At 39.1% G+C, this 19,299-nt stretch overlaps 1 protein-coding gene across 1 annotated transcript; it reads left to right on the top strand.

The window, feature by feature from the left end:
• The first annotated feature begins 518 nt into the window (after nt 1-518).
• LOC116045197 (mucin-5AC-like) lies at nt 519-19,207 on the top strand. The gene is made up of 24 exons (XM_031292716.1): nt 519-579; nt 721-792; nt 916-1,177; nt 2,129-2,243; nt 2,573-2,663; nt 2,747-2,853; nt 3,699-3,927; nt 4,488-4,613; nt 4,751-4,868; nt 5,593-5,731; nt 7,571-7,681; nt 8,227-8,296; nt 10,150-10,287; nt 11,361-11,525; nt 11,605-11,699; nt 11,813-11,939; nt 13,276-13,531; nt 14,319-14,371; nt 16,531-16,631; nt 16,810-16,961; nt 18,052-18,190; nt 18,411-18,521; nt 18,642-18,821; nt 18,940-19,207. The coding sequence occupies exons 1-24, from the start codon at nt 519-521 to the stop codon at nt 19,192-19,194; spliced, it is 3,273 nt and encodes a 1,090-aa protein (XP_031148576.1). The 3' UTR covers nt 19,195-19,207.
• The last annotated feature ends 92 nt before the right edge of the window (nt 19,208-19,299 follow it).

Genomic DNA, 19,299 nt, shown 5'->3' on the forward strand with positions numbered 1-19,299 from the left:
AATATCAGAATCGAGGATTCAACTAAGCTGTGTACTAATAAATGCAAGTCATTTTGTTTGGTAAGATAACAGAGGATGGAATAAAAGATCTCTTAAAATGTTTCTCGTTGCGCTGGGTACACTATATCGTCTTCCTGAAGGGAGTTTTTCAAATTCATTAAACAAAGGATATGAAGGGTCCTGAACTATTTATGTTGCTTTCGTATCTGCCTGTCTCTTAGGGTCTGTATAATCGTGCTTGTAGTTTTAACTATTTTGTGAGCTTTTGTTTTAATCACAGATTTATGGGTGAACATCTGTTTGCATGCTCTGTGACTTCACCCTTCATATTAGTTGTTTAACCAGGAGTGAACCAGGGACCATGGAAATAAATGGGACAAGCAGTGCAGCATGAATCACCATGTCAAGCTATGGGATTGCCACTCCCTCACCTGCCACATTAAGACCTTGCCCCCTGCTATAAAGAGCTGGGTTGCCCTCCCATCTTCCTCAGAGTTTCTGTGGATCAGCAAATGGCTATGGCAAACGAGTGGCTGCTGTGGCTGACCCTGTCTGCCATTGTAGCTGCTTGGCACAGCGGTACGTATATTCATTTCCATTAGGCAGCCAGAACAATATAACAAATGGGAGTGTTAACTTTTAACATGTTTACTCATGTGCTACAGGCTTATTGTGTTTAATGTAGTTTGAGATTTAATTATTGTTTACTTTACAAATAACTCTTACTTTTCTCAACAGAGGCAAAGTCTGCTGTGAACACCTTCTCCTCCCAGATTCCGGAAAAATTAACAGGTGAGTTTGTTGGTTAATAACTGTAAATTGTTTTCTTATGTGTGCCAATTTATTCATGTAGGTAAATACCTGGGTAAAACATGGCAGCTGCTGTAGTGTTATGTCTGATCTGTTTTTTTGTAGGTGTGAGTCCCATCCACAATGGCCAGGTCTGCAGTACGTGGGGTAACTTCCACTTCAAGACCTTTGATGGAGATGTTTTCCAGTTGCACTCGACTTGCAACTACGTCTTGACCTCTTCATGCAGGAACAGTTACAAGGACTTCAACATCCAGATAAGAAGACAGGAGGCTGGCAACCATCACACCATCAAAAACATCATTATGAAGCTGGAAGGTTCAGTAGTGGAGCTCTCTGAGGGCTCAGTGGTTATCAATGGAAAACCGTAAGTTTTTGCTAAAAACCCTAACCCTTTCCACTCTGCCAGCACAAAGTAGAGATTCATACTTGATGGTACATATGGGTCATATTTAATATTATAAAACGGGTAGCTAAAATCAAGCAATCTGATTGGTTCATAGCCATGATATAATAATCATATACAACACCTATGATTCAAATTCCTTTGCACAATCAGTATTATAAAAAAAAAACAAAAAACAGACTAACGTACTGATAGCTGGTGCCACGGAGGGAAGCCGTTTATCTGCACACACTGCCATGACAGAGAGCTGGTTGAAATTCGGCAAAGTATCCCTTTAAGCGTACGCTATATTTAGAATATTTTCACTGTTTAAGCTTGCTGTCATACAGCCCTTTCCGACAGGAAACTGAAGCCGGACTCCATTGACAAAAACAGTAATTTTACCTATCAGAAAATGGGCGTTGCTTTTTCTACCGCTGCCTTGATCAGTTAGTTGCTGGTCTACTGCTGTCTTGATCGGTTAGTTTGTTTGTGTTATTGTGTGCCTTTCTTTAGCGATAAGCAAAATAAATAGTCTGTGGTAGCTGCCGGTGTAGGCTAACGCTACCTGTGCTGCGTTCCATAGCAACCGCCTCAGTATGTGCAGGCAGCCAGCCCAAAATTGCCTATTTTATTGTGAACATTATTATTTATTAATCTAAATTTGAATGTGACTATACATTTTATATTGTCATACTTGATGACCGTTTTATATTGCTGTAACCTGACAGGAACCTGGAATAATAGTCAGAACCTAAAGATATCAGGCACAGAAGTAAAATTCAAAATATTGGCATCCACTGCCACCCTTTGCTTTTACACCTTCCCACATGGGTAGATACCACTGACAGCTCTATTCACAATGTCCCTTTGGTTGTAGCAACAAAAGTAAAATAATGGCCAAAATAATGTGACTTCTTTTTGTTTTTCCAGAGCCACCCTACCATTCAGTCAAGCAGGAGTGCTCATTGAGAAAACTCCCACCTACATCAAAATCAAAGCAAAGCTGGGTTTAGTTGCTATCTGGAATGAGAAGGACGCTTTTATGGTAGGATTGTAGCTACATAGTAAAGCCTGTTATGACCATTATTGTTAAAAATACTGTCAAAGTATTTTAGTTGAATAGAAGTATAACAGGGTTATATTCATGCTTTGTAATGTAACAAGTGCAAACATTTTTTGGTGGGTTTGACCACAAAATAACTGACCGAGGATATGATTTAAGGCATATACATATATGTATACTTTGAATTTCCAAAAGGAGTTTTGTGATCAGAATTACCATTTGGAAACAGTGGAAACTGTGGTAAACTTGGCGAGTGTATCTAAGGCTGTGCTGCAGAGTGTGTGCTTAAATCGATGGTTTTGTCCTCCCAGGTGGAACTAGACCTTAAGTACAAGAACCAAACCTGCGGTCTTTGTGGAGACTTCAATGGGGTCCAGGTCTATGATGAGTTCTACAGCCATGGTACACTTTGACCCACTTTAACAATTCTGTAATTGTAGGCATGGGCACAGAACTGAAATGTTTCTTTATTATTATCCACACAGGTGTAAAAATATCCCTCATGGATTTTGCTAACTTCTGGAAAATGGATGGTCCAACTGAAAGCTGCTCTGACAACACGGTGAAATCAACACAAAGCTGCAACAACATGGTAAGGCTTCACCAAGAATCCAACCAGTGCAAATACGAGAAGTGAAACCCAGCATAGGAGCAACCATAGTAATAATCCCTCAGCATAGTAGTGGCAACCGGCATTGCCACACGTGCTGTGCCCCATCAGCTACATAACATAATGCAGAGTCAGCAAACTAAAGGGGCTTTATGACGTTATGTTTACATTCAGTGTTACTCACCAAAACACACTGTGTGTATCCTTGACGTGTCGGGTGCATTATCTCCTCATAAAATTAGCATCATTAGCAAAGCCGACTTTAAATCCAGTATTCTTTACGTCCATGTTTATTATTGCAGCATATATTTTCATGTTATCGCCACCTATAGGCCAGTGGATTAGTGTGTCCCTCCCGCTATCCATCCGTACCATAGAGGCCATTCCCACCTTTAAAACCTCCCTCAAAACCCACCTATTCCGAAAGGCCTACCCCACATGACTCCACTCTCCATCAAAATCATGGATAGATTGCTTTCTTTTAATTTTCTATATCAATCTTTTAAATGTCTTTGTTTTAATTTAATTATATTTGCCTTTTTAACTGTATTTTTGCTTGTTTTAACTGTGCTATGAAAGGCACCCATAAATAAAATGTATTATTATTATTATTATTATTATTATTATTATTATTATTATTATTAACAGAAGCAGGAGTATAGAACATACCAGAGTAGATAATATATGAGTGGCCTTTGTTACAAATTTGACAGACTTGATGCAGAAATGTTGCATCTTCTTGGCTTTGCATGCCTAATAACTTGCTCTCTTCCTATCTTTTCCTCTGGTTCCATTCCTGTCTGTCTGTCTGTCTGTCTGTCCTGTAGAAACCTCTGTGTGAGCAGATCCTTACAGGGCCAGCCTTCAACAGCTGTCACAGTCTGCTGGATGTTGCCTCCTTTACTTCTGCTTGTGTTGCAGACCTCTGCAACTGTGACAGTGGCATTAATGAACACGTTGACCCCTTCTGCCTGTGCAACACTGTGTCGGAGTTCTCCAGACAGTGTGGACATGCGGGTGGCAAACCCCAAAACTGGAGAACCAAAGAGCTCTGCTGTGAGTACAGTCATTAGACACTGCTAATGTAATAGTCCATGGGAAGGAGAGGTTGTCTGCCCTGTCTGACTCTGGGCTTTTGCCCAAACAAAATGTCTCAGGCACATGGGTTTACTGACTCAAAACATCCAAAGACCAAAAATCACATGAGGATATACAAATCCAAGAAGAGGGCAAATTAGAAAAAAAATGCTACAACTGAGATATGTACATTGTGTGAACTAAAATTCCTCCATACGACGATATCCGTTGTTTATTCCTACCTCCAACACATCTATCTATAAATTGCAGGAATGTCTGTCTGTCAAACACTGAGGTCAGAGTGAATGAGATGATTAATGTATTAATTATCCCATTTATAACATGAGGTCAACCCCACCCCTTCTCAAATGTTAGGAGTTCTGGGAGGATACTTTTGAATTGTAGGTAGGCCATTGAGGGGCTGGAATACAGGCTACAATAGGGTAGTTTGTGTGAACAAATGTTCCGAATTTGAATATTTATAATTTTGAAGAGGTAACATAAGTCAAGTGCTGAAAAAACAACTGATGTAATCACAGGGAAGTCATGTCCCAACAAAATGGAGTACAATGAGTGTGGGAGACCCTGTGCTGATACCTGCTCCAACCCAGAGGCCAGCCACACCTGTGATCACCACTGTATTGATGGATGCTTCTGCCCTGCAGGTACAGCACAGTCATGGCACACACACACACACACACACACACACACACACACACACACACACACACACACACACACACACACACACACACACACACACACACCTGTTACAGTGCAGTAATTCTTTGATCACTTTTAGGCACTGTGCTGGATGATTTAAACGGAAAGGGTTGTGTCCGATTAAACGAGTGCTCCTGCAGCTACAACAGCAAGATCTATGGACCGGGGGAGTCCTACTCCAGTAACTGCAAAAAATGGTATGATATAGGCTACAGTATGTCAATCTGTCTGCATGTAACAGAACACTCCACAGAATTACACATAATTTACACATATGACAGGATGGATACGGTGGACCTATGTACCTTAGTGGGATTATAAGTGATTATAAGTGGATGTGAATGAATATCAGCGTGCAAATGAGTTTCTATGTGCCATTCATTGTCACAATGCCATGTATGCATGCAAATGCGTCAATTCGGCAGTGGAGGAGAGTACCAATGTTAATCAGCGCTGCTAGTGGCGACTGAAGTGGGTGTTTTTATAAAAAGTCAACTCTGTACATCACCCTGAGTCGAGGCAGAACAGCTGAAGGACATCAGAGTCAAAACCAGAAAACATTTTCTCCATAAGATATGATCCAGTTTCAGTTTTTCTGTTGGCCTAATAGTCAATTCAGAGAGTATTGAAGACCACATTTACTCACCATTTTTGGGGATCCTTGATTTGCATCCCAAATTATTATGGGACGATTCAAATGTAGCAGTGTTGTACTGCCACTGATTTTGGTTAAGCACTTCTCCCAGGAGATCATACATAGTGCAAGAACAGGCGTTCAGGGCTCAGTGGGGGAATGACAGAGGCACCGTTCTCCCTATTACAAGTCAGTGTAGCATCAAAATGATTTTGAAGCTGTTATTTAAGGTTAAATAGTTACATAATGTTGCTTCAAGATTCATTTGTGTGTGTGTGTGCTGACAGTGTGTGTGCGAGTGGCCAGTGGACGTGTACGGAGGAGAACTGTCCAGGAACCTGCTCTGTGGAGGGAGGAGCCCACATCAACACCTTCGATGAAAAAGTCTACACCTTCCATGGGGACTGCTCCTATGTGCTGGCTAAGGTAATACACATCATCATCATCTGTGCTGTTATACCACACACACTTCTGTCATGGTAACACATGCCTAGACTAGCCATCAACCTCGAGCCAGTCAAAGCTATTAATAATAGAAGGTTGTGATTAGTGTTGTAAGAAAAAAAAGGGTATGAATGTCATCTCTGTACCATCCCATATAATAAATCAGTAAATTATTAGTAAATCTAATATGTGACACAAATGTAATCAACCAAGATCAAGGCTTGAAAACTGGTATCACTTTACAACTGATTGGCATGTTTTAATAGCTCGCTAACATTAACAAAAGACTCATCAAGAGACTAAGACTAATCAACTGAATATAAGTTATAATACAAAATGTGTGTTGAACATAAGAATAAGTTGATATTGTTTTCTTAAGGTGTAATTTTGTGACATCAACAAAAATCACTTAGTCAAGTGATTATGGATTTAACCTTACGTTTCTACTGCTTTTAAAAAAAATATTGTTTGTGTTAAGGAATACAGAGTTAGCATGCAATACTGATATCTAATAGTTCCCTGATACAGTATTTATTCTGTTTTGATCCCCTTCGCCCCCACACAGTTAGTGCATTAACAGTCCTACACAATGCCTAAAATCTGTAACATGTACATGATAGTTGCCAAGAAGAAAGTAATTCTGTAGAGCCTTCATCCTATTTTATATGTAACTTTTCTCCACCTGTGTTCATCATTCTGAAACCAGAACACAACAAATGTTGACGACTCATTTTCACGCCTGCCACCTAAAAAGAAGCAAAATTGTCAGTTTGTTACTGTTTTCACGTTACATAATGTAGGTATGGTAGGAATTTGGTGTAAACAGCATTACTAACTTCAAAAACTATTTTTGTTATTAGTATTTTGTTAGTATGCAGGAGTAGAGTTCATTGAATAAATGTTTAGCTGACAAATCCTCCACATTTGAATCCATCCCATAATAATATGGGCTGCTCTAATTTCAAATCAAAGATCCCCAAAAATGCCAAGTAAATGTGGTCTTCAGTACTCTCTGAATTAACTATTAGGCCAAGAGCAGAACATTTACTTAACTATATTAGATTAGAAACTATGCACAACACATGAGCTCTCTGTGTCAATAGATAACCAGTACAATGTAAAAAAAAAAAATACATAGAACACACTTAGATTTAAAAATAAAAATGGGACTGACACATCCACTGATACATCTACTGGTATTCTTTACCCTATACACTGTTATCTGCAGGTATGTCGTTTCAGTTCAGCAGTAGTTAAAGGTCCTATGACATGCTGCTTTTTGGATGCTTTTATATAGACCTTAGTGGTCCCCTAATACTGTATCTGAAGTCTCTTTCCCGAAATGCAGCCTTGGTGCAGAATTACAGCCACTAGAGCCAGTCCCACAATGAGCTTTCCTTAGCATGTGCCATTTCTGTGTCTGTAGCTAAATGCTATTGAGGAGGAGAGGGGGGGGGCAAGGTGGAGGGTGGGGGTGTAGCCTTGACCAACTGCCACTTTGCTTGTTTTCAAGCCATGATGTCTCTCTCTTTCTCATGGGTGGGCCAAATTCTCTGGGCGGGCAAAGCAGAGAAAGGGGAGGTAACCTTGCTCCTTATGACCTCATAAGGAGGATGATTCCAGATCGGCCCATCTGAGCTTTCATTTTCTCAAAGGCAGAGCAGGATACCCAGGGCTCGGTTTACACCTATCGCCATTTCTAGCCACTGGAGGACCATAGGCAGGCTGGGGGAACTCATATTAATGTAAAAAAAAAACTCATAAAGTGAAATTTTCATGCCATGGGACCTTTAAATAGTTTTCTTGTGTTTGTATGTTTAGGACTGCAGTGGATCCAAGTTTGTGGTACAAGGAGAACTAGAGCAGTGTGGACTGACTGAGAGTGAGACCTGCCTCAAGTCTGTTACCTTGGGTTTGTCTGGAGGGCTTAATGTGAGGATTATACACACACACACACACACACACACACACACACACACACACTTTTTTAATTGGAAAATTCAGTATAATTCAGTATTTTCAGAAGATAATTCTCGAAGTTAGCAGATATGTTTTATGGATTGTCCTGAATCCAAAAACTATATTAAAATAAATAAATAACATGTTTTATAAAAAAAAAACTTTACTTTTTTTAGGAAGGATATGAGGAAAACATGATTGTTTTTTTGCTTGTCTTCAAATAATTTTAAATCATCATTTTTCAAAAATAGTTGAATATGGTTTCTTACATTACTGCCAGAATTTGTTTTTGTTTTATATTTATTTCAGTATGCAATAAAAAAATATTCCAATCTTGGAACTAGATTGCATCCCTCACAGTAAATAGCAGGTCGACGTTTATTTTTTTATCCAAGTTTATGGATTCTTCCATTTCAAAGCAGTGCAATCAGGATTTGTTGATTTTTTTTTATCATTGAACGCACTCAGATTGTAAAGTAGATTTTAAATAATAACATCTTGTCTCCTTTCATATAAAGGTGATCAAAATCCAGTCCAATGGCAAGGTTTTTGTGAATGGCATCTACGCTCAGTTACCCTTCTCTGCTGGTGAGAGACACTCCACTGTACACTATTCACCTTAGACTTTCTCTCTATCTGTCTGTATGAAGAAGAATATAGCCACATTATAAGCTACAGAATATTTTTCTATGTAATGTATACCACAAACAGTTAAGCTGAATGAGTGAATGAGGAGTGAATAAACACTTTATTTCTCTTCATCTGAGGCTTCTCAGTTCCTAAAGGTTTCAGTGTAAGACCCAAAGATATCTGATCTTTTCCTTTTTTTCTCCTACTTTAAATAATGCCTAAAATCCTTCCTCATGTACATTTATATAATAAACAATTAGAGCTGGTTTCTATATTCCATAGTTTCTGAATTCTGTAAAGTCAAATATTGTAAATAAAATATAAATTACTTTATTAATTAATATTAATTTAATACATTATTTAAAAAAAAAAAATCTTTATCACATTGTGGTTGCAGCCACTGCTTTACAATCAAAAGTGTCATTTTTGGACATGGAGCCACAAAATATATTTGAGCCTTATAATTAGGCTATCAACATTAGTATTAGGTCTCAATGAGCATTATCTAAGAATAGAGGCTTTGATATTTTAATGAACGATTCTTTGATGGATTCACCATCCGTGAACAGCTTTGCATGCCTTACTATCTCCTGAGCTGACAAAAAACTTGTAGCAGTAGTGGAGTTTTGAGAGATTTGATCCAATTCTTAAAAGTGCATTTCCTCTGCTCTGCTCTCTGCAGCAGTTCCAAAATCGTTTTCTTTCTCTCCACCCTAGCTGAATACTTTTCAACAAATGCAGTGTGCTTGTTCTGGAAACATCTTTTAATATAACTTTTTTTGGATTTGGAATCCATAGCTAGTCCATGGAAACTCAAAACCGAGGATTAGGCGCCGGGCCGTAGACATAAGTAGGCTAGGATGGACATTTTATTTGACTGAAATGTTATGAAAAGGAAAAATGTTAAAAATCACTTTAGGCCTACAACAATGAAAATAAACGTGATTCATTTCCATATAATTTTTTGTCAAAGCCACAGGGAGCCACTGGAGAGAGAACTCACAAAACTTGCTGCCTGACAACCTATCCTAACCTTAACCGTTCAAGGCATTATCATAATCAATGCCTACCTCAACCATCGTGCAAGACTTTTGCAAATCTTGGGTTACCATCTAGACACGACCATGGGTATGGGGTGGTGCATGGGCAAAAAGCATGAAATGAGCTGTGTGGTTTAATTCCTGACAGCAGTCAGTGAATGTCATTGCCTGTGGCTGTGGCTAGATCAATGACCTTGCTGTTGCACTAGCAACACCTACTGGTCGGCCAGGGAGTAGGAAGAGGGTGTGTCTTAATATGTTAGACTCTGTTACACTCCCCTGATGAATCCCATTGCTGGCTGATGAAAAGGAGTGGCTGGTGACCTCTTGTGTCCATGTGAGGTCACAGATCAACATTAGAGTTAACAGAGACAATGACTGCCATGTGCAAAAGAAACATGGAAATGGCACTGAGAGAGATTGGCACTATGTTAGTAATTCCAGGCACTGACATAAACAGCACAAGCTCAGTAATATCACATTTCATGAGAATCGTTATCCAACTTCTACAGAAGCTAATTCTAATAAACAGCCAGTGGCTGTTTCCACATAATCCTCCCCAACAACTTCATCTTAAATGCAGATCTAGCATTATTTGATTAGCCTCTGGCCTGGATAAGAACACAGCTTGCAGAAAATTGAATATTTCACTTTTAATATGCTTAACTGTGAACTGTTTTCCTGTCTGATGAATAGTATTTCATAGTATTTCATTGTCTCCACCCTTCCACTCTTTTAACAAAACCATCCAACTTTTCTCTTAACCCCTAGCTGGGATCTCCGCCTTCAGAGGGTCCTCTTACTACCTGCTGGTGCAAACGTCTGTTGGTGTTCTGTTGGAGGTGCAGATCCAGCCAGTCATGCAGCTCTACGTCAAAGTGACCAGTGACTACAAGGCCAAGACCTGTGGTATGTCTATAAAAAATATCTGTATGTGCCCTCAGACATGAAAGACTAATGAAAGCATCCCACAGAACTCAAACAGTGATGGCGTTATTGATCCCAATTGGTTGTTGCAAAATATATTAAGCATAGGCATATCATGTATGCTTGTTAAATTGTAAAAGAAAGTCAGTATTACAACAAAAACACATGTAAATATGCATCAAACGTAAGTGTGAAAAAGCTAGAAAGGATTGTGACATAAATACTAAGTTATCCAACGATGTAGTACTGGTTGCCTTGATATCTTATTTAGTATTTCTTTGTTTCATGAAGCCAGAAGTGCTTAGTAAATGTTTGAAGCGGTAATGTCAAGCTACCCTAGACCAACAGGAGTGTGTAATATTCCATGTATTCCTATTTTCAAGGTTTGATCAATTTTCAAACCATATAGAGAAGTTACTTCTTCGGAGGTGCTGCCATTTTGATAAAATTGAAACGAACTGTAGAACATTTTGATAATTTTTATTGATCTTAAATATGTCATTGATGGACTTCATGATTGGCTGTAATTAATAAAAGAACTGTATGTAAGTGAAAGTTGCAAATCCCAAGCGCATAAAGCAGATTTCTTTCAAATGTAGGCAATAGTTGCTAGTGGCACAATGTGGATCATTTTCCCCATATTGAATATTAATGTTTTGGAATATGGCAATATTGATATTCAATTATCAGCAGGGCCACACTAAATCTGCGGGCACAACATTTTTCACTGATTTTAAACAAATAAAATAAAAATAAAAAATGAAAGCTTAGAATGTTAATACATCTCCACCCCAAGCAGAAAAACTATCTAATTCTGTAGTTTATCATTCTTGATCACCGCCGAAAACTGATAAACCAAAATCAGCAGATTCCATTTGGGTCTGCTTATCAGTCTGTTTTGGTATGAAAGAAGAAAGAAAGCTATAGAAAGACAAAAAGATGATGAAGCCATGGTGAAAAGTTTGGATTCTTCTGCCCTGTGGGGAAAGAGTACCCACAGAATCAAGCCAATGTGCCGCTTATGTGTTGGCATTATTATACTTGTCTGCCTGCAGGTGTGTGTGGGAACTTCAACGGTAACCAAGCTGATGACTTTCTAAAGCTCAGTGGCGTTCCAGATGCCACAGCAGCTGGTTTTGTCAACAGCTGGAAGACACATGCTGGTTGCCCTGATGTTAAGAGCAACTTTGAGAACCCCTGCAGTCTTAGTCTGGATAATGGTAGGTATCATTTTAATTCTCTGTAATCCCTGTGGGTTCTTCAGAATGATTAATATCGGTTTGTGTTTGTCAATAACAGAGAAGTACGCCCAGCACTGGTGCTCCATGCTGAGTGACCCTCAGGGAGTGTTTGCCTCCTGTCACTCAGAGATCAGCCCTGACTCGTACAAAGAGGTAAGACTCATAGCTACAGATTTGACATATTTCTGTGGACTGTACCTGGACCACTCTTCAGACCTGTGACATTACCTCACACTGCACCACTTTTTTATTTTGTCTCCTCACAGAACTGCATGTATGACAGCTGTAACTGTGAGAAAAGTGAGGACTGTATGTGTGCTGCAGTCTCCTCCTATGTCCATGCCTGTGCAGCTGCAGGAATCCAGCTCACCGGCTGGAGGGCGACCATCTGTGGTGAGTAATGAGTTCTTGTGAAACAGAAGAGCCAAATCAAACCTTTGGTATTCTATTTGTATGGAAGCAATGTGAGACCATGATACATTTGTTTTTACCTTGTAGAAACATCTTGCTGTGCTTTGAAACTTGTGCTTTAGAAGGTTTATACTGTGTTGAGTAGCCTGCTTTGAGTGTTATAATAATTATAATAATAATAATAATAATAATACATTTCATTTATATAGCACTTTTCATAGTACTCAAAGACACTTTACAGTAAACCCAGCAAAATAAAAACATTTAACCAATAAAACAACACAAAATCAAGCATATTAAAAGCAAGTGAAACAATAAGACCAGCAACTAACAGTAGATGAAATGTAATATAGTGTATCATCCCTTTGGCGTCTTATAAGCTCACTGTTTGATTATAAATAAAGTAATAAGACTATCTGCAGTGTTCTATTCCAGCTTTGGCAGCACAACCAGTTTACAATGTTCAAATGTTCAAACACTATGATAAAAATATCTCTACCAAGCAGGAGTTGAACCATTAACCAGAGCATTATGTAAGAGTTCATCTAAACACTGTGCTATGGAGGACACCGTTATTAGTACGGATGGGGAGACAGAGAATAGAGAGGGTTGAAAAGCGCCACAGATAAAAGACAATCCTGGCATAGGAAGAGAGATCGCAACACTGCAAGAATGCTATTACTCTGAGAGTCCACTGGGGAGCGGTATGTTGCCATGGGACCATGTTAATGATCCCTTATCATGGTCCCATGGCAACATACCGCTCCCCAGTGGACTGTTTAAGTCAGGCTTGAACTAGCAAAAATACTAATGTTTCTACAAAAGTTACCTAAAGTGGTGGAATTTCAAATGTTATAAAATGTTAAGCTACCATTGTACCATCTCCCACTGTGTGTGACATGTAGTTGGGACCATTGTCCATTTGCTTACAGAGGACACTACACTCCATGAAGACAGTAAGACGATACATTATGGGTTGGGACAAGCCCAGCAGTAGAAAGTCTCTCAAAGAATCTCTTTTGGCTGACATTTCTTTTCCAACAATGTTTTTATTGCCCTGACACTAGCATATAGGGCACAAGATGGCAGCCAACCAAAAGCAATAGAGTTCTAATACTCACCCCTAACTAAAACCAGTAGCTGCCTGAAGAGTAAGAAAAACAAATTCAACAACCTAAAAAACTACAGCAAAACTATCAAACAACATCTTGCTGTAAAATTGTAGCACAATAACACTGGTATGGTCATTTCATTCATGTGGCAGGATTGTGCAACAGTCTCACAGTTCTAGACTGATTCTGTGCTCTGACTTCCTCAGGGAAATATGCTAGCTCGTGCCCCAGCCGCATGGTCTACTCCTACAACGTCACGTCCAGCAGTCGCACCTGCCGCTGCATCAGCACCACAGACCCCAGCTGTCACTTCTCTTTCCCGCCAATCGATGGCTGTATCTGTGCAGAGGGAACCTATCTGGATGACACTGGGAAGTGTGTCCCATCTCAGGCTTGTCCTTGTTATCACAAAGGCTCAGTGGTGCCTCCTGGACAGGTCGTCAACAAGGATGGGGTCATGTGGTAAGAAAATGTTTTTATTGTGTTATTGCAGTGATGTATATGGAATTTGGTAGGTTCAAATGTTACACCTCATATCTTATTTTTAAAGCCCCAATCCATAATGTTGTAATGAAGGAGGCTCATATTAATATATATAAATGAAGAGTTTGACTCATACATGAAAAGCCATTTTGTGTGTTTCTAAACCACTCATAATTACAATTACTGACTCGTTGTAGTCCATCAGTGCGTTTCCATGCAGTTTAAAAACCAGCCAAAATATGAGTTTCCATAACCCGGTTAACAGACCTAGCTCCTTTAGTAACTGGGGTATTTGTGTGTGTATTAAGTGTCTAAACCCACTGAGGACTTTGCCATGGCAAGTACTATCAAGAAGACCCATTTCTGGAGGGACGAAGAGACATTTAGCTGGTGCTTTTATCCAAAGCCACTTCACAAAGTTGTTGTGATTTTGACAAAGGTCAACCGGAAGATTTACTGTCGTCATACTACCTTACATTCTTCCCCACTCATGTATATGGGGAGAACTGGCATAACCCTTTTATCCACTAAACCGGGGTAAGACTATACCCCAGTTACTGCTGTGCATGTAAACGCACTGAATGTTATCACAGACCTGTCAATCAATTTAAGAGTGACCTGCAGGCTTTGAATCTTCCACTCCTTTTGTTCACAGTTGGAATACTGTGAATATTTGTTATTTGACCTATTTGTGATATACTGAAAGTTTCCTGCAAGGTTTTATATGTATGCATATTAAAGTTTTGTTTTTATATTTCTCCACTAGCACCTGTAAGGAGGGCAAACTCAGCTGCTTTGGAGAGGTTATTATACAGCCATGTAAGTTTCATAATACAGAATCATCTGATATATAATAGCCTAAAAGTAAATGCTACATTACTTCATGATTGTACTGTACTGGCAATACATTTGGTATTCACCAGCTGTACTCAGTTACTGGAATTTGTGTCTATGAATGTTGTGGACTAGGAAAGAGCAGGCCTTACTAGATTTGAGCTGACAGTAAAGTCTATTTTAAAGCCAAATCTAGATTTTATATAATATATATACTTTTATATTTAGATGTTTACAGTAAAATGATCATGATCTGAATGTATGTATTAAGTACAGAGCTGGAGTCAGGACATGGTTAAAGATTGCAATGCTAGCTTTGCTGGTTTAATGCACCTACCACCACCTTTAAAGCTCATTTGTTAAATCTGTACAAAAAACAAATGTGTGAAAAAAACAGCTACATTCTAGGAAGCTGCACATAGTTACTGTGCCCAGCTGTTCCAACACGTAGCTGCCTCTAAAACCTTCAACGATCATTTTTACGTTTCTGTACAGGTCAAATAAACAAGATACAACATGAGCTTTAGATGTTTTGGCGTCAGCTCAGTATTTACTGTAACACACAGACAAAAGTGATGAAAATACAATAAAACTACAAAAAGGTCCAGAGGAAATTGACCTGCAGCACAAACACTTTAATTTAATGATTTGTAGCTTAGAGACTGGAAGCACTTTCTGTTACATGGGGAACTCATTTGCAGTAACCTGTAGGGATCAGTGCCCTCTTAGAACAGGAGACAGCATTGCACGGGGACATAAAATCAAGGTGAAATCCAGTTTAAACCAATGTGCTCCTTTTAAAAAGGGCAGAGATGGCAAAAGTACTCACTTCCCGTACTCAAGTAGAAATACAGATACTTGTGTTAAAAAAATACTCTGGTAAAAGTATAAGTACTGATTTAACTTCTTTACTCAAGTAAAAGAGACAAAGTATAAAAGTAAAAGTAGCCTTGCGAATGACCACACAAATGTTACTAGAGTGCAAGCTGAGAAACTTCAGTGGGCATGGAAAAAAGCTCTTTATATGTCATTGCCTACATTTTAAATGGATGTCTGCCAATAGGCCTAAAACATCACAAATATGATTATTGTGACAAAGACTGGGACTCCAGGTTAATAAGATTGACTGATTCCCCTTAACATTTAAAGGAATCTACATGTATGTGTGTTCTCAAATATGGCTTCTGGAAAGAAAATAAAGGATAAAATATGAATTACTAAACAGACATTAATTAAGAAGTTCCCCATACTTTTAGAGTTACACAGCACATTCGCCAGGAGTCATTCTTGATGCCTACTATCTCAAACATCTCTCTCAGATAAGGCCAAGCATGATTGGGAATGTTCTTGCTGCTTGTCTGCTGAATCTCTGGGATCTCAGTTTTCTTCATTTTCAATCATGTCACCGTCCATACTACTATGTGCTAACGTTACCGCCATCAAGCCGCAAATGAATGCCGCCGAATCTGTCGAGTCGTCTTGTAGTGGTGCGTCAAGTGCAACCTATATTCCCATCCAATTAGATAGATTCGGTATTGATGACGCGAAAAATAATAACAGTAACTCCACTGAAATTATTTGAAACTAAAGTAACGAGCCAATTTTGTCAAATGTAAGGATTAGAAAGTACCGATTTTCGTGTTTAAAAGTAAAAAGTCGGCACAAAAATAAATAGTAAAGTAAAAATATCTGAAAAATCTACTTGAGTACGGTAACGAAGTATTTGTACTTCGTTACTTCCCATCTCTGATTCTGGGGTGAAATTTTGTAAAAAAATAAAAATTATTAGCACTAGAAATGTTTTACTAACATTCAATCACATCAAATAGGCTAATGGTTTAGTTTTACATTAGACCATCAGTTTTTTTTGTTGCATGCTTCTGCCTTTAGCCTCCAAAAGCTGTGGTGATTTTTGCTGCCGGGGGTATGTTTACTTCACTTTACGGCAAATATGCTCCTCTGAAGGTTTTGAATATTCCTCTGGTATCCCGGGAATAAAAAATGAAGCGAGAAATTGACAGAACAAAAACAAAAGAGCTGCTGACTCTCATGCATCATCGTGATTCTCAGGATGTGTATGTTTGTGAACAAGATTCATTTTAGAAATACATGAAAGTAATTTCAGATATGTCTCTTCTCAGCAGCCTGTGCTCCTCCCATGGTGGCCTTCAACTGCTCTGCTAATGACCCAGTTGCAAAAGGAACTGAGTGTGAGAAGAGCTGCAACACATTAGACATGGCCTGTGTGAGTCACCTTTTGCCCAACATAAAGGAATATTTACCTACAAATACAAATTATAAAAAAAATGATGTCTAGGTCAAATATTTGGATAATCTGAGCTCTGAGGTAGGATAAATATTTTCTCTGCTGGTGCAGAAATAAAACCTATGACTGTGGACTGTACATTTGATCTCTTCTGCAGATGGCCACAGGGTGTGTCTCCGGCTGTATGTGTCCATCTGGGATGGTGTCTGATGGTAAAGGAGGCTGCATTAAGCCAGAGGCCTGTCCTTGTGTTCACAACGGTGTCTCCTACCAGCCTGGAGAGACCACCAAGGTGGACTGCAACACCTGGTAAGTTACTGTAAACACAAGTGGAGTGAAATGCTCTAACGGTAAAGCTATAAATATTCGGCAGGTACTTGATTCTTTTGGTTACACCTGCATCTGTGACTGACATGTACTACAGTTTTTTTTTGTTTTTTTTCGATTGCTAAACGACAACTAGAGCCACGTGCGAAACTCTAATTACAGTCTGCACAGCAGCAGTTCATGTGGACCAAACTCTAGTTTGTTTTTCATTGCTTGAACACAGTTTTCAAAAGCTAACACACTTATCCCATGGCTTTAACCACCATTTACAGCACTTTGTTTAAATGCTAACACACGGCTGTCAATACTGTTAACCACACATTCAAAACAGAATGGATTTCAACCTGGTGCACTTCAAACACTGCTGATTGCAATTTAAGCTGCAAACCTAAGCATGTGTCTTGTTCTACACTTGTTAGTGAACACATACAGTACCGGTCAAAAGTTTGGACATGCTTTCTCATTCACTGGAAACTTTTGACTGTTACTGTATACATATATAGGAAAAAGATCAAAAAGCCTTTTTTCCAGAAATGGACCAAGATAGACAGGTTGGTGGAGGGAGAAGTGCAGTTGCGGAGGAGACAAGACCTAGAAGAAGACAACAAGTTGTCATTTTCTGATGAAATAAGGGCTACGCTTATAGGCCATGTTGTTAAAAAAGATTTTTAGAAATGAAAAATTCATGTGAAAGAATTTCACTCTTTTCTTTAAAGAAAATATAGATTTGTGTGAAGTCACTCAACTTATTCAAACTGTAAAGATTAAAAGTTTATAATTTCTGTATTGGTTTTTGATGGTAGTGTGTGTTGTCTCAATGAGGATTGTTCAAAGTGTTTTGCTGTACTGAGCCTGTTTTGACATGTGTGAAGAGTTGTGTTGCTTGGAATGAGTTTTGCAGGTGATGTTAACTGTTTAGCTCAGGTGACTGTTGGTAATGCAGACTGTGGTTAGAGTTTTGCACATGTGGCTTCAGTTGGGAACACTGTTGTTTAGCAAATGAAAAAAAAAACTGTTAACAAAATTAGTTTTATTATAAGCTTGATGCCATCTAATCAGTATCTGTTTACAGCACTTGTAAAGACAGGAAGTGGCACTGCACTACCAACCAGTGTGATGGAACCTGCTCTGTCTATGGTGATGGACACTACATGACTTTTGATCAGAAGCGCTTCACCTTTGATGGCAACTGTGAATACATTCTCGCTCAGGTATAAATGCACACATAATACTAAATAACAAAAAATAAAACCAAAATCATTAACTCTTACCTTGTCCTACAAAAGGTCTGGTTTGCTGCACAAAATCAAAGACGATGCCATACTCTTGGATGTTGCATGCAAGCAGAGACAGACAATAAGCATTTGAAATGTAAACAGTGTGTGTGTGTGTGTGTGTGTGTGTGTGTGTGTGTGTGTGTGCGTGTGTCAGGACTACTGTGGCAGTGCTCAGAGTAATGGAACCTTCAGAGTGGTCACTGAGAATGTTCCCTGTGGAACCACAGGAACCACCTGCTCCAAGACCATCAAGATCTTCCTGGGGGTAAACAGTCAATATAAAATGTTTCAAAAAACAACTTCAGTTTCCTGAGATGTTGAGATGAGTGAAATTAGCAGTGCATGTATAAAATTAACAAACAATACATTTTTGTTCATTTTTTAGAGTGCAGAACTGATTCTAGCAGAGGAAAGCTACCAGCTGCTTTCAAGTGGAAATGAAGAAACAGTTCCATTCAGTTACAGCACTATGGGCATCTACCTGGTAATTGAAGCCAACAATGGACTCATTTTCATGTGGGACAAGAAGACCACCTTGTTCATCAAGCTCAGCCCAAAATATAAGGTAACACTGCAAAATGTGAAAGGAGGTGACTACAATTGATCTGTTCAGACAGCAAAAGACAATCTTTGTTTTGATATTGAAGTTGACCAACATAATGTAAGGAACTCTACTTTTTCAGGGTTCTGTGTGTGGGCTGTGTGGCAACTATGATGACAATGCAAATAATGACTTCACCACAAGGTGCCATGCTGTGGTGGTCAACCCACTGGTGTTTGGGAACAGCTGGAAGGATTCACCAAGCTGCCCCGATGCTCACAGCATCACCAGCCCCTGCACAGCCAACCCATACAGACAGGCGTGGGCCCAGAAACAGTGCAGCATTATCCAGAGTGACGTCTTCTCTCCCTGCCACTCCATTGTAGGTTGTTGTTGAAGTGGAGACCATGTTAAACTAATAATAGGGTCCAGCTTGAAAAAAGAAAAGAAAAAGACTTTTAAAGTTAAAGGAGTAATGCCACATTGTAGAAATACATCACAA

This window comes from Sander lucioperca, chromosome 3, assembly GCF_008315115.2.
Source record: "Sander lucioperca isolate FBNREF2018 chromosome 3, SLUC_FBN_1.2, whole genome shotgun sequence".
NCBI classification, from domain to species: Eukaryota; Metazoa; Chordata; class Actinopteri; order Perciformes; family Percidae; genus Sander; species Sander lucioperca.